The sequence below is a fragment of the Lathamus discolor genome, chromosome 1 (genome assembly GCF_037157495.1).
Source record: "Lathamus discolor isolate bLatDis1 chromosome 1, bLatDis1.hap1, whole genome shotgun sequence".
NCBI classification, from domain to species: domain Eukaryota; kingdom Metazoa; phylum Chordata; class Aves; order Psittaciformes; family Psittacidae; genus Lathamus; species Lathamus discolor.
In genome coordinates this window covers 69209571-69223463 of record NC_088884.1, presented here as the reverse complement: position 1 = coordinate 69223463, position 13893 = coordinate 69209571, and the positions used below count along the sequence as shown (strand labels likewise).

At 59.5% G+C, this 13893-nt stretch overlaps 1 protein-coding gene across 1 annotated transcript; it reads right to left on the bottom strand.

Annotated features, from left to right (window-relative positions):
- Nucleotides 1-3527: 3527 nt before the first annotated feature.
- On the bottom strand, nt 3528-12692 carry NPTXR (neuronal pentraxin receptor). The gene is made up of 5 exons (XM_065678077.1): nt 11915-12692; nt 5363-5585; nt 4970-5214; nt 4487-4666; nt 3528-4094 (listed from the first exon to the last, which is right to left on the bottom strand). The coding sequence occupies exons 1-5, from the start codon at nt 12497-12499 to the stop codon at nt 3870-3872; spliced, it is 1458 nt and encodes a 485-aa protein (XP_065534149.1). The 5' UTR covers nt 12500-12692; the 3' UTR covers nt 3528-3869.
- Between the last annotated feature and the right edge of the window lie 1201 nt (nt 12693-13893).

Genomic DNA, 13893 nt, shown 5'->3' with positions numbered 1-13893 from the left:
ATGGAGAGGCATAAGGAGGCAATTAAGGCAACCCCCATTGCTAGGTCAGTGCGGGTAATGGAGGCCTTGGAATTGTCACCTCCCTGGGACAAAGCATGGGCTGGCTTGACCTTGTTTGAGGGGACCTGCCACAGGGAGCCACAACCTGCGAGGCCAGAGCAGAGGCTGCACATGTTAGAGAGCACAGGAGCTCCCAAAAGCCCACCCCAAGGCAGCGGTCCCAGTGCTGCCCATGTCCCTGGCACGGCTGATGGTGCCCTCTGGAAAGCTGGGCAGGGGCTGGAGGGGTTCAGGAATTGCATTTCCTTTTCAAACCTGATAATTAACAGCCACCAGGCCTGAAGGTTTCCTGTTGCTATGTCAGACCTGGTCTTCTTTGCTGCAGCACAAAGCCCTTTCAGGGTTGGGGGGGTTGAGTCTGGTTAAGCCCTGGGCCTGCAGAAAGCCCTGCAGCAGCAAGTCATGCACATTAGGAAGGGAAAGAGCAGTCCCTTTCCTCCCCTTGAAGCGTGTTAACAGCCCCTTGGTGGGGAGATAGAGGAGACCATGCAGGTGGTATCTATTGCATCCGCCTGTCTGCCCCCCCAGCTCCTCCTGGGCCAGCCCTCACTGAGCCACCACAGCCTGACAGTGCCCTTGTCTCTGCTCTGCCCATGTTTTGGGTTTCCTCTGTCTCTTTCCCCCCCATCTTAGGTATGCAGACACAATACAGTGTCCCAGCGGAGTGCATCGTCCCCAGCCACAAGGCCTGCTCCATGGCATTGTTAAAAATTTCCTTCATTTCCCCCACCAAAGGTGACTTTGTCGTGTCACTGCACATGATGATAATGTTGTTTTCCAGCCGCTGCCCTTAGAGAGACACAGGGCTTCTCCTGAGTGCCCCTGGTTAATTTAGAAGCAAGCAATATGTGGAAGTCATTGTAATTACTCCTTCCAGCCAGCAACACCATTAAGTTGTTGTTTCCTCCACCTTTTAAGCCCTGTCGCAGGTTTGCAGCTCTTGCAAGGCTTGGCGTACCAAAAATAAATGGTCCTGTCTTGCTCTCTTCTTCCCCAGCTGGGTGAGAAGCAGCCTCTGCTTCCTGCAGAGAAGGATGGAAATCAAATATTTATTCCTACTCTTAATTTTCTGCTCCCAGCCAGTTTCTAATCTCTCCATAATGCCTTCGGTTCCTGATGAGCCTTATACAGAAGCATTTGCTGTAAGCTCTTAAAATGCCTGGATAAATTAGATCAACTTTTCCTGCGTGTCCCCTGGCCTGCCCAACTGGCTGTGAACCTCTAGGGGGGCAGGAGGTCGCCCTCCAGAAGCTGTGACACCGGGCTTACTCCCTTCCCAGAAGTGACAGATCCACATGTCCTGGGAAAGCTGCTGGGGTTGGGATCACTCCAGCACCTTCTGGCGATGAGGCGGAGGGCAGCACCCAAGTCCCTGCCCGAGCGTCTCCTGGCATCGCCTTTGTTTCTGCTTTTCTGACGGAGGTTTGCACAGATCTCGGCGTGGGCTGGCTTTCCGGGTGCCGGAGCAGATGGGGTTTGTGCCAGTAGCCTACAGGAGTGGACAGGCTGTTTCCATCCTTGTTCATCCTCCCGCATGTCTCCTGCCTTGGCTGGCAGCCCCAGAAGTCCCCTTGCAGGGCTCCTGCAGTTTCCATAGGAGAATCTTCTGCACCAGTCCCCCCTCCCCATTTCACCTCCTCTTAAGTTTGTGACCCAAGCAATGGTTTTGGGGAGTTTCCTTCTCTAAAAGATGCTGTCCTTCTCATTATGTTCCTGTTACTTGGGTGCATGAGAGAAGGGGTTGTTTCTTGAACCCCCTTCTGTTAGTGATGGGGTTGAACTTCCAGCTCAGCAAAGCCCTTGAGCGTGTGCTTCAGCTGAAGTGTGTACTCAGAGTTATCTTTTTCCTTCCAAAAAACTCTCAAATTCGAGATGTGCTGAAGGCAGGAGCTCCAGGCTTTGTTTTAGTGCATTAAATACTCTCCAGAAGGAGAAGTGGGAGCGGGGGTGATGGTTCTGTCTCAGCGATGGCGTAGCCTTGGGGAAAACTGTGTCCTCTGGCATTATGTTCCCTAAATATTAGTGAGGTTGTGCCTTTGAAGGAGGGACAGGACCCCCTGAGGGGCAAAAGCATTGTGCAGACCTGGCCACAGGTTACTCTAGGATAGGTGGCTTCAAGAGCTGTGCCTGGCTAGGTCAGGAACTCATTACAACGGGGTAGATGAGAGCTGCCCAGACAGTGACACCCGCACCCTGGGCAGCCATACCTTGTGATGGTATCTCTGTAAGGGCAGCCACACAGCTGCTGGTCTGCCCATCTCCCTCGAGGGATGCCACCCTAAGCATCCCAGGGAAGGACGCCTCGGCTTGGGCCGCCCGGTCCCCTCCATCCCCACGGCGACCTCGCATCCCTCAGGAGGCTCCAACAGAAAACATCGAGTTTATTGTTCACAATCAGCTTTACAAAAAAGAAAACATCCCAACGCTGGCGCGCATCACGGGCCCGTCACAAGCGTGCATGGGAAAGCGCGCAAGCGGGTGAGGAAGAGGGGCAGCCCAGTGAAGATCACAGTGTTTCCCACTTGGCACGAGGGCTGTGCCCCATCCCCGCTGTGTGCCCCCCGGCAGGCTGAGTCACCCCACTCGTGGTGGGGATGCTATGGGAGGTGATGCTGGGTGGCTGGGCTGTCCCCTCTCCCTGCTTCACCTCTGCCGGGCACAGGGGAGGCTGTCACCAAAAGCGCAAAGTGGGGCTTGGGGTAATGGGAAGCACTGGAAGCTGGACACAGCACTGAGCAACCATGAGACCCCCAAAGTAACCCTCCCCCCCTCCCCAGACACTCACACGCACTCACATACGTACACGTTGGTCACCGCACAGCGTGGAAACAGCATATTCTCAGGCACTCCACAGGGAAAATACCGGCCTGCCCCATCACCCTCCCATCCCAAGGCTGCTGGCAGCCCTGTCCCTGGCCAGGAGCAGCTCAAAGCAGGGGAAGAAGAAGGCAAGGGCAGCAACCTAGTCCAGCGCCCAAAAGGCCAGGGGACAGACAGCAGGGCTCCCCCAGCCACCACCATCCTCCATCACCTTTTCTTCTTGTTTCTGCTCCCTTCGGTGGCAGTTGCTGCACTCCTTTCCCCTTGGCCAGGGCTGGGGAAGATGCTTTGCCCCTTTCCCCCATTCCCTCAGTGGCCAACTGATCCCCCACCTTGTGGGGGTTGGCCATTCTGCTTCTGCCTGCCTCAGAAGCCTGATGCCCCTCAGACAACCTTGCTTGAGCAGGCAGAAGAGGCAAGAGTACTCCTCATGTACTGGGGAGCGTTGCCCTGCCAATCCTCCACCATCCTCCCTCATCCTCCCCAGGGCCACGCTTGACAAACCAGGGCAGCAGGAGAAGAGGGATGGGGCTGGAGGGGAAGATCCTCGCAGCCAAGCCTTTGGGCTCATTCAGAGTACAGGCTCACAGTAACAAGAATGCAGCGCTATAAACAAATAAGGAAAGGGGATGTGCTCGGCGGGGTGCCCACTGAGGCCGGACTATGCTCTGGGTGGATGGAAGTCTCCTTCCTCCTCCCTTCTGCGGGGGCTGACAAGGTGGGGACCCTCACCATACCAGAGATATTTGTGGGTATGGCGAGGTCCTCCCAAAACAGAAGCGGGGCAAGGCGAGACCCAGGGGCAGGCGTGCTAGGAGGGGGGACAAGCCACACCATCAGTGTGGGGTCAAGAGGGAGGCTGCCAGGAGCCCCTCTCCCTCCCAGGATGCCAGCACGGGGGACTCGGTGGTCTGGAAGGGGAGAAAGGGGCTCCCTGCACTGGGGCTGCCACAGGGCTCCTTGGCACTGGGGAGGGGGCGAGGGACCGCTCATGCCTTCCTCCCTTCCTCGCAGGCAGCAAAGCTGCCCTTGCTGGCACCCCCGAAGACCTCCACTGCCTGGTCATCCCACTGGATCACGTTGCCCTGGAGGCGGGAGGTGCAGTTGGCCAAGGCCAGGATCTCCGCCGGTGCCAGCATGTGGTCCCACACGCTGAACTGCGCCAGCTCCCCCACGAAGGCCTGCGTGGCGTCGAAGCGTCCGCCCAGCGTGTCCTGGGGAAGAGCAGGAGAGGTGGTGGGACAGGAGAAGGGAAACACATCCAATGGGCAGACAGTGCAAGGGGGAGAGGGAGAAGTTCGGGGAGAAACAGAGCGAGATGCCCAATGGCAATGAGGGAAGCGGATGGATGCACGAAGGAGATGGAAGAAGACAAGGTGAGGGGCAAACAGAGGACAGAGGGAAGAGAAGACAGTGCACTTATGCAGGCAGCTCAGGAGTCAGCTGAGCAGGCAGGAGAGCTCCTTGCCCAAGCCGCCAATGTGCCATCCTGAGTGCTCCTGCCCATGCCAACCCCTGCCCTCTCCCCATGTGGGGGCTGCCCCCCGGCCAGCTTCACACCAAAGCAACGTGAACCGGCAGGTCTCGGTGTTGGGGTGGCACATACCTGCTCCTGGCCCAGGATGATGACGCCCTGAGGCTTGATGGCATGCCAGGAGGCCAGGTTCTCGCCAGCGCCCCGCTGCTCGCCATCCTGGTACGCTGACCACTTGCCGTCCCGGGTGGTCCACGCCACACAGACGTGGTGCCAGGCCTTGTCCTTCAGGCTCAGGGGCAGCTGGGCAACCTTTGAGAGAAGAGCAGGAGCCCAGTGCTCGGTGGGACTACCGGGGGACCCTGGTGTCCAGGTGGTGCACCCCCATGGTGACAGCACCCCAAATTCTACAGACACCCCAATGTACTGCTTCTCCCCCTCAGAACGCACCCCAGTGAGCCATCCTCCCCATTGTTCTGTCTCCCCCTCCATTCCAGGCCCCTTCCTCCCAGCTCCCCCACACCAGCACCCCCATGAGCATCATTTCCCAGGGGGGCTGAAGGAGGAGAAATGAGGGCAGGGGCTTTCCTCCCACCCCTCTGGGGCTGGGCTGACCTTGTCATTGATGAGCAGCTCCAGGGGGTTGCTGCCCCACTCCAGCAGCACAATCTCATTGGGCTGGCTTGGGACGGAGTAGGAGAAAGGGGTGCCGAGCCCCCCCAGGGCTTTGGACTTCAGCCACATGCAGATGGTGAAGGCATAGAGCTCCGGCAGGCTCTTCTTCATGCGGGCATACATGTAGTTGTTCTGCACTGGTATGGTCACCTTGAAGGCATCAGGAGGGCTGTAGCCCTGTGGTCCTATGGTTCACGGATGAGGAGGGAGAGAGGAGGGTCAGCAGCACTCATCGCTGGGATGAGGGTGGCCCCATCCTGGGGCTGTTGTGGGGATGCACATTGGGGTAGGGACCTCTCTGCACTACCTGCATCCCTGCCAGGCAGGACTCACCATGCTCCAGCTCCGTCACCCTGTTCTGGAGGGAGCTCAGCTCCTTCTCGATGTCGTGCTGGTGCTGGTTGCGGTCAGTGTTGGCGGCCTGGCGCTCCTTCTGCAGGGTCAGGATCTTGGAGAGGAGCTGCTCCTCCAGCTGCTCCATCTTGGTGTGCAGGGCATCGCGGGCGAGCGCCGGGGCAGTGGGTGCTGAGCCGTTGGTGCGGGCTGGCAGCTCCTGCTGCACTTGGCAGCCACCACAACCAGGAGGAAAGGAGGGAGAAGAGAGAAAACTCAGAATGCTGTCACTGTAAGGGGTTAAATAAGGATGTGCCCAGCCTGCACCACTGCAGGGAGCACTGGGACCACAACCCCACATCTATACCAGGGTCTTCTCCAGCTGGTGTTGCACCTCCCCTCTCAGAGCCCCCATTTAAGTTAATTACTGCAAAATGAAGTTTGGCTGCTCTTAATGGCTTTCTGCCAGGCATTAATGTCTTCAGAGCCAGAGTAAGGATGGGCTACATGGGCACTTGGGTCATCCCTTGGCTCTGCTCCTGCAGGCAGCCTCCCATGAGGAGGGAACAAGGCAGGAAAGAGCTCAGACCTCCCTTCTGCTGCTCGTCAGGCTGCTTCACCAAGGCCAGTGTGTTAACCTCACATAACGGGACTGTAATCCTTTTATCCCAGCTCAGCCGTGCCGTGTCGGGCAGGTAGCTCTCCACAAGCCAGCCGCTCCCAGGCCATCGGGATGCCACAGAGAAGTGGAGTCAGTGGCCAGGTTATCATGTCTCTGGTCCTCGGGACATGACCTGGGGACATGAAGATCATCCTGTCCCCAAGTTAAAACCCAGACCAAACCCCTTGGCTGATCCAAACCTCTTCATCTGGCAAAGATGCTCCCAGCTGCTGCTGCACCCTGCAAAGATCCCAGATCCCACCCCACCAGGAGACCCCAACCCAGCTGGAAGAAAACCAGGCTGGAAGGGAGAAGATGGCCCTTTGCCATGCCTCTGGGGTTTCTCTGTAAGTAGGAACCCTCTCCCTTCCCCATGTCCTCCGGGTGTTAGTCTCTTTGCCATGGTCTTGGAAAGATGGTGACCATCTTTTCCATGCTGTCAGATCTCTCCTTAAGTGTTGGAGTTGTTACCACAACCACTCCAGCACCAAGAGGGGCCTGAATAGCTGCTTCAGTATGGCTGGTGGGACATGGGGTGATGCCATCTCTGCTGATCTGGACAGACCCCAGTGGCCCCAGAGCTGGCCTGGAGGAGGTCAGCAACTCAGTGGTTGAGGCTTCCAGCTTTTTCTTCCCTATACCCTGCTTTACCAGGATGGACAGGACTTGGTGACCATGCACACAAAGATGAATGGGGGGATGCCTGCCAATGTCACCCCCAGTCTTTGCTATCCATCATGAACAACAGAGGGGAGGGGAAGGGCAGAGGAAAGCTGGGTTTGGCTGGGCAACCTTGGAGGATGGAAACAGCAGGGAGCAGGGAGAGAGGAAGTGAGGAGATGGCGTTGATGTGAGCACGAATAGCCACGTGCCAGGCAACAATACACAAATAAGAGGGAGGCTGCGATGCTCTGGGGCTGGAAGAGTCTCCAGCCAGGGCAAACCCACAGGTTTTGTGAGGAAAACCGATGTGGAGAACCAAAGCCCAGCAAGAACAGAGAGGTTGTGCAGGGGACATCGGCCAGCCCTGACCAAACGCTAGTCCTCATGCCGGCTTGCTCCCGCAGCACTGGGGATGCTCTCGCAAAGGGGAGGGAAAAACACCCAGCAAAGGGCTTCCTGCCTTCAGTCTCTGTAAGAGAGGGAGGGGTTAGCTGACAGGGAAGGGGCTTTAGTCCTCTCTTTTTTTGGGGGGGATAGCGGGACGCAGGTATTCTTGGATACCCGCTGTTGCAGCGGGCTGAAAGGCAGGGTAGGGATGTCAGGAGGGATGGAAAGGTGAGCGGAAAGGTCAATTCTCATCCTCCCAACAGGGGTAATTCCCACCCAGAGCTGTATGTGCTCGTAACCAAGCAGTGCCGGTGGTGGTGGTAGGGATGAGGTTCGCCTTTGCCTCTATGTCCCCATCCTGCAGGCTCCAGGAGCATCTCTCATCCCTTTGGGCCGCCTGGCTGCGGCGGGGGCTGGCACGCTCCCGTCTGCCGCACGCTTTGATTGCTCGAGCTGCGGGTTTGGAGCCTACGTCTCTGCTTTCCTGCACGGCTCCATCTGTTAATGACGAAAAAAGAAAAGGCTGGGAGCTTTTGTCGCGCTCGCTAGCCCCCGATAGCCTGCCCTACATTATTCAGTAATGACGGAGCGCTTTCTTCTCCCTCCCTTCCTTCTTCTTTTCTCCCCGCTGCTATTTTCTTCCCTCTATAACTTTTCTCCCTATGGCTTTTTTGGTTCTCTGCCTTTGGAGCATCTCGTCCTGATGCTCCCCTCCACACACACACATGCTGTCTTTCCCCTTTTATTCAATTCTTTCCCCCTTTCCAAGTTTTGTCTCTCCATCCCTCTTCTCCAGCTGTTCCCGGCCTCTCCAGCCTGGCAGCCAGGGCACCAACAACCAGACACAAGTGGCTGGCTAAACCATTGCTGACCTCATGTTCCTCTTGGCAAGGGATACAGCTGGTACCCTCATCTGGCAGAGTTTGGGAGCCACCCCATCATCCCAACGGATGCCATCCTCATCCCTCCAGACAGGAGACCAGGTCTCCCCACAGCCGGGATGTGCTGAGTGCCTGTCCTGGTGCCGGGCTGCATACCCTACCCGTCCTCCGCATCCCGGAGCTGCTGCTCGAGCATCCTTCTCCCGGATCAAATCATTTGCAGCATTACTAATGCTCGATGTGCAGCTATTATCTCGCAGTGACCTTTGTGGAGGGGAATGGGGGGAAGCGCCTTCTCCCCGGCTGTTCGGCAGGCGCCCGGCTCCCATCTGCCGCGGCGCAGGCAGCAGGGGAGTGGGCAGCGGGTGCGGGGGACGGTTTTTGGCCACCGGAGACGGCAAAAGAGATTGAAAGATGCCAGGTAATATTAATCACATTAAATGTCAGCGGCTGCCGGGGGGGTGGCAAGGAGGAGGGGGGGGCAGGGGGCTCGCTCGCTCGGGCTGTAGCCCTCGGGCAGCAAATGCACTTTGATTTATGTAAGGAGATCAGAGCCTCATTTACTAATGCACCGGCAAATCTGGGACCCGCTGCTCCCCCTCGGCCGTGGCATGCACGATCCCACCTTAGCCTCCGGGACAGGGCAGGACCCCAGGACGATGCCTGCGGGATGATGTCCCGGCACACCCCAGGAATCAGGATGCTGAGCTGGGCACTCACACATAGCAGCCCTCGTCCCTTCCCCAGGCTCACAGATCCTCCCTGCCTGCTCACAGGTCCTCCATGCCCGCTGCTGCAGGACGGCACATTGCTGCACAGGGAGTTTTCAGACCCCGGCACCTTTTTGGACCCTTTCAGACACAGGCAGGAGCTTGAGGGTCATAAAACTCCAGGAGGGACCACCCACAGTAGGGAATGAGCAGGGATGCATTGGCCTTTCCCTCCTTCTCCTCATAAGAGAAGAGCTCACCGCTGATCCCATCCTCTTCAGATCTCATTCAGGACTCTGAGTTTGGGGTTCCCCATCCCTGCTCTGCCGGAGATGAACATACCGAGCTCACCAGCCACAACGGCACAGCCACACACCAGCTGAGGAGCAAAGAAGCCGTTACAGTTCTGCCAGGGCCAGGCTTCCTACAGACACCACCAGGCTGTCCAGCTCCCACTCCGCTCTCTTACAAGTAATGGGATGACAGGGAGGAAGGGGGCATCTGGACCCCTGCACAGCCCAGGCAGCCAAGGCAATTCCCTCTCCACTCCAAAACTGCTCTGTTTCTGTTGGCAATGGTAATTAAAAGCATGGAAAAGGATCATCTGGGGCCACCTCTCTCTGTGTCAAGATGCACCTGAATGAGTGAATGCGAGCATGTGCAGAGAGCAGCAGGAGACCCCTTAAAACCAGGAGGAAAAAGCCCAGCCGGGCTCTTGCACACAAGGAAAAGAGGAGTGATGCCTCGGGAAGGGTTAGGAGGAGGTGAGGGAAGATGTCCCCATGTGAACGCTGCGCCAGCACTCGCTTGTCCTCACCAAAGCGGCAGGGGGCAAAGAGCGAGCCCGTGAGGGCTCTCCCTGCATCTGTCCCGGGAAGCCCTGCCGCTGTGCCGCCGAAATTAAGGCTCAAATGACTTAATAGGTTTTTCAGCACATCAATAAATCTTGTTATGCCTTACGGCCACGGCTGGGAGTGCCTGGATTAGACCAGCGATCTAATCCAGATCTAATCCAGATCCAGGCCACTCCCTGCTACCCCAGCTCCAGAGCCTCCAGGGGTAATCCCTGCTGGCAAACCCGCTGCGAGATGCCCAGGGATGCAGCATTCCCAGGGGGCCCACGGCATTTCGTGTCATCCCTCTCCTGAGACTAAGCCACCCCGGGCTTTGACAGCACTTACTCTTCTCCCCTCCTGCTGGGTCTCATAGAGCCTCTGGCATGCTGGCAGCCACCCTGGGACCATCCCCATCCAGGTCACCTTATGGGGTGATCACCATTGCTCTTCAGGGGAGCTGCTGGGGGCACCCCACATGCCACAGAATACCTCAGGAAGGCTCCTGGGGCTGACAGACGGAGCCATGCGGGATGGAGAGGCGCAGGTACCCCACCACCAAGGTTTAGGTGTCTGCTCCTATTTGGGGAGGGACAAAGCCAGGGCAGGAGGCCACAGGCAACCATCCCTGCACGGCTGAGGTGTGACCCCAGGGCTCAGCCGTCACCAGCCTGAGCAGCTCCAGTGTCACGGCAGGATGGAGCCAGGGCAAAGTCCATCCCACCCATGACATGCCACCCTATTTCCTCAGCCTGCAGGCCTGGCCGGGCCACAGGGCACTGCATATCCCTGCAGAGCAGCCTGGGCATCCTCGGGTCCCCAGCACTGTGGCAGGGATGCTGTCAGCAGCATGCTGCTTGGCTTCCTCATCGGTGAGCGCGTGTGAGCCTTGACCCGGCATCGCTTCCTGCTCCCTGGGTGTATGAGAGAGTCTGCTCCAGCCCTTGTGAGCTTCACCCTCCATCACCCCAAACCTCCCACAATCACCAGAAACCCCAGGAGAGGGGCCAGGGCAGCCGGTATGTGTGTGCAGGGCTTCATTTCCCCTCCTTTTATTTCTGAATCAGCATGCCTGCCATCTGCACGTGCGTTTCTTAGCCTGGGTCTGTTACCGTGCTTGTGGGAATCTGTTTGTTTGGGGCTGCAGGGTTCTTCTGCGTGGTTCTGTCTCTCCCTTTGCCTGCTTGGCATTATGATAAGCCAGGCTGCATGTCCCCATCTCCCCACACGTGCCTGGCATGCCTCTGTGTTTGTCTTCATGCATGTGTGAGCATTACCCACAGGTGCTTCCTTCAGTCTCCAGCTTTTTCCCCTCCCATGTGCATGTGTTTACTTGCCTTTCACTGTCTTTCTATCCCCATTCATATCCCCATCCATTGCAGCACCTTCTCTCCCAGTCTTATTTCTCAGCCTGTAACCTCAGTGGGTCTGAATTTTCCACCTATGGCCCACTGCTACTGTGCCTGTGAAAGGGAGCAGGAGGGCAAAGAGGGACCCCATGGGGTGCTGCCTGACCCCCCCTCCCAGCTCTGCGCTCCAGGGAAGTGTGGAGAGGGCAACAGGGAGACAAATGGGCAGATAAAGAGATTGACCCCTCATAGGTGGCTCCAGCTCCTGGCAGACCTCAGGGGCCAACACAGCCCCCAGAAAAGATGGGGCATTTGGAGCGAGCCCCCCAGGGAAACCAGACAAGTCCCCCCAGCAGCTCTCCCATGCCCAAACTACCGCCCTTGGTCATATCCGCCAAGGTCCATGTGGCTGCTGAGCCCGCATTAGCCCAAATAAGTTGACACACACTGGCACTCTGTGATGGGCCCCATCACCTTTGATGCTGCCGGGTCAGGGGTGAGCCCGCTGGCCACATACTGCTACAGAATAGGGACCAGGAGTGCATCCCAAGTGCCAACAGCCCGACAGTGTGCTCCAGCTGCCCCCTTCTCTCTGCAGCTCCTATGAGCCATGCGAGGAAGGGGTGCCAGGCTCACAGTGCGTGGCATCGCCCTTTACTTTGGGAGAAGTCCCATTCGTAACTGCTATGGCATCAGATGGGATTTACCTTTCTGCTAAAGAACAGGATCTGTTCCCAAGCTGACAACCTGCTCCAGTGGAGGCCTCGGGAGGTGCTACAGGGCCGGAGAGGTACCCTACGTGGGTGCAGATTAGGGGGGAAGTGGGGCAGCCCTAGGACCACCCTGCATGGAGGGTGGAGAGTGAGGCTGAGGGCAAGGGGTCGGACAGGGACCTTGGGTACGAGCGGAGCAAGGACAACCTTCCTGAAGCCTCAGGAGGGGGACAAGCTGGTCTGGGAGGTGTGTGGCTGCGGGCGCGGGGAGCAGCCTGTGAGGGAGCATCCCCCCACTCCCGACCCACGGGAGCACCTTCCCCCTGGGGCATCCCCCCGCGGCCGCCCCTCGCACCTCTATCCGGTCGATGCGGTCCTGCAGGGCTCGGACGGCCTCCTCCAGCTCCCGTACGGCGGGCGGCTCAGCGGGGGGGTGGCCCATGGTGCCGGGGCGCGGGGCGGCGCGGAGCCCGGCGGCGGGTGGAACGGCGGCGGCGGCGCCGGCGGGGGGGGCTCGCAGGCCGCCCTCGCAGCGGCTGAGCTTCCCGGTGAGCTCCCGGATGGTCTCCTGGTCCATGCGGATCCGCTCCTTCTGCTCCAGCGCCGTGCGGCGCAGCTGGGCCGCCGCGCTCCGCAGCGCCAGCAGCTCCTCGGGGCCGGGGCCGGTGCCGGGGCCCGTGGCCGGGCACTCGGCGCTCAGCGGCGTGCAGACGAAGCGGCTGAAGAGAGGCGGCGGCGGCGGCCCCCCGGGGAGGCGAGGCCCGGCGCTGGCCAGAGCCTCGGCGGGGCCGTGCAGGGCTCCCAGCCCCTTGTCGGCAGCGGGCAGGAGAGCGGCGGCGGCCGAGTCATTGTCGGCGGCGGCGGCGGCTGCGGGAGCGGCGGTGCCGGCCGGGTGGACGCTGGCGATGATGCAGATGATGGCCCCCAGGAAAGCCAGCATGCCCGCCGCCAGCAGCACCGCCAGAAACTTCAGGGTGGCAGCGGCGTGGGGGGCCCGAGCCCGCGGACAGCGAGAAAACGGAGCGGGCGGGGATGGACGGAGGGACCGGCGGGCGGGCGGGCGGGCAGCCCGAGGGAGCCGGCGGGGACGGACGGTACCGGCAGCGACAACACCAGCGGCGGGGCCCCGCCGCGCTGCTCTTATATCTGCCGGGCGGCACCGCCCGCCCCGCCCCGCCCCGCCTCCCCCCGGTCCCGCTCGGCCGGGCGGTGCTGCCCCGATTTAGGGACCCCCTCTCCCGAGCATCCCCCCGCGGGCTGCCGGCGCGGGACGCACGGTCAGCGGGAGAGCAGCGGGCCAGGGGCGGCCGGGAGGAGCGGGTGCGGGTGGGGGGGGGGGGCGCGCAGGGGGCACCCGGGGACGGGGACAGCCGAGGCTGGGGCTCGCTGAAATCAGCCCGGTGGGAGCATCCAGGGAGGGGATGCACCTCCAGGACAGCCCAAGGGAGGGTTTTCACCTGCGAGATGCTTGGGCTGGAGGTAAAGGGCCCCTTGTCACCCCGAGGGTCAACACCTCGCAGTGAGGCGTCCCCCAGGAGGGTCTTTCAGGCTGGTGTCGGGCCTTTCCTTCCTTGTGTTTCTGCTACAGATTCAGCCAGCAACCTTCCAGCTCTTGGGAATGCCTCCTCCGGGAGGTCAGCGGGACAGCTGTCTTGTTCTCCCACCCCACGCACAACTGTTGCATGGAGAAGCAGCGGGATGCCTCACCCGCTGCCCCGCGCACCCAGCCATCCATTCAGGAAATAACCACCTACACTTCATCTTGCCCAACCATCACTCTATCCTAAACCGCTCATAAAGAAGACACTTCAGACACCCACTTTCTCCTTGCTCTGACAGCGTGCTCACGCATCCAACACAAGCCGTGTCGTCTCCCCTTCCCTGGGCATGCCAGGGCCTCGGCCTCACAGCCCAGCCGAGCAAAGAGGAGCAGTGGAGGGAAAGCAAACAAAATCGATTTTAAACTGTGCTCAGTAATGGCAGGAAGTCCTTCTTAGCCAGCAGGGAAGCAGCAGCATGTGTGTTTGAAACAGCTCCAGAGCTGGGTATGAAACACTAGTAAGGATTCCATCCTCTCCCCCACGGGCATGTTTGAATGGGTAGCAAGGGAGCTACAGCTACAAAAGCTCCTCAGATTTGGCTTCACGTGGGCAGACAGAGGGATGCTGCCAGTGGGGCACAGTCACCCTCTCTCCGCACAAGTGCATTGCACCCCAGCCTCCCAAAATCTTCAACCTGGAGCCAGCAAGAGGCCTGGCCAGATCTAGGTGCTAGGAGGCTGTGGGGAGGAGGAGAGGGTGGAAGGAAGTTGTATGGGATGGAAGAGGGAAGGAT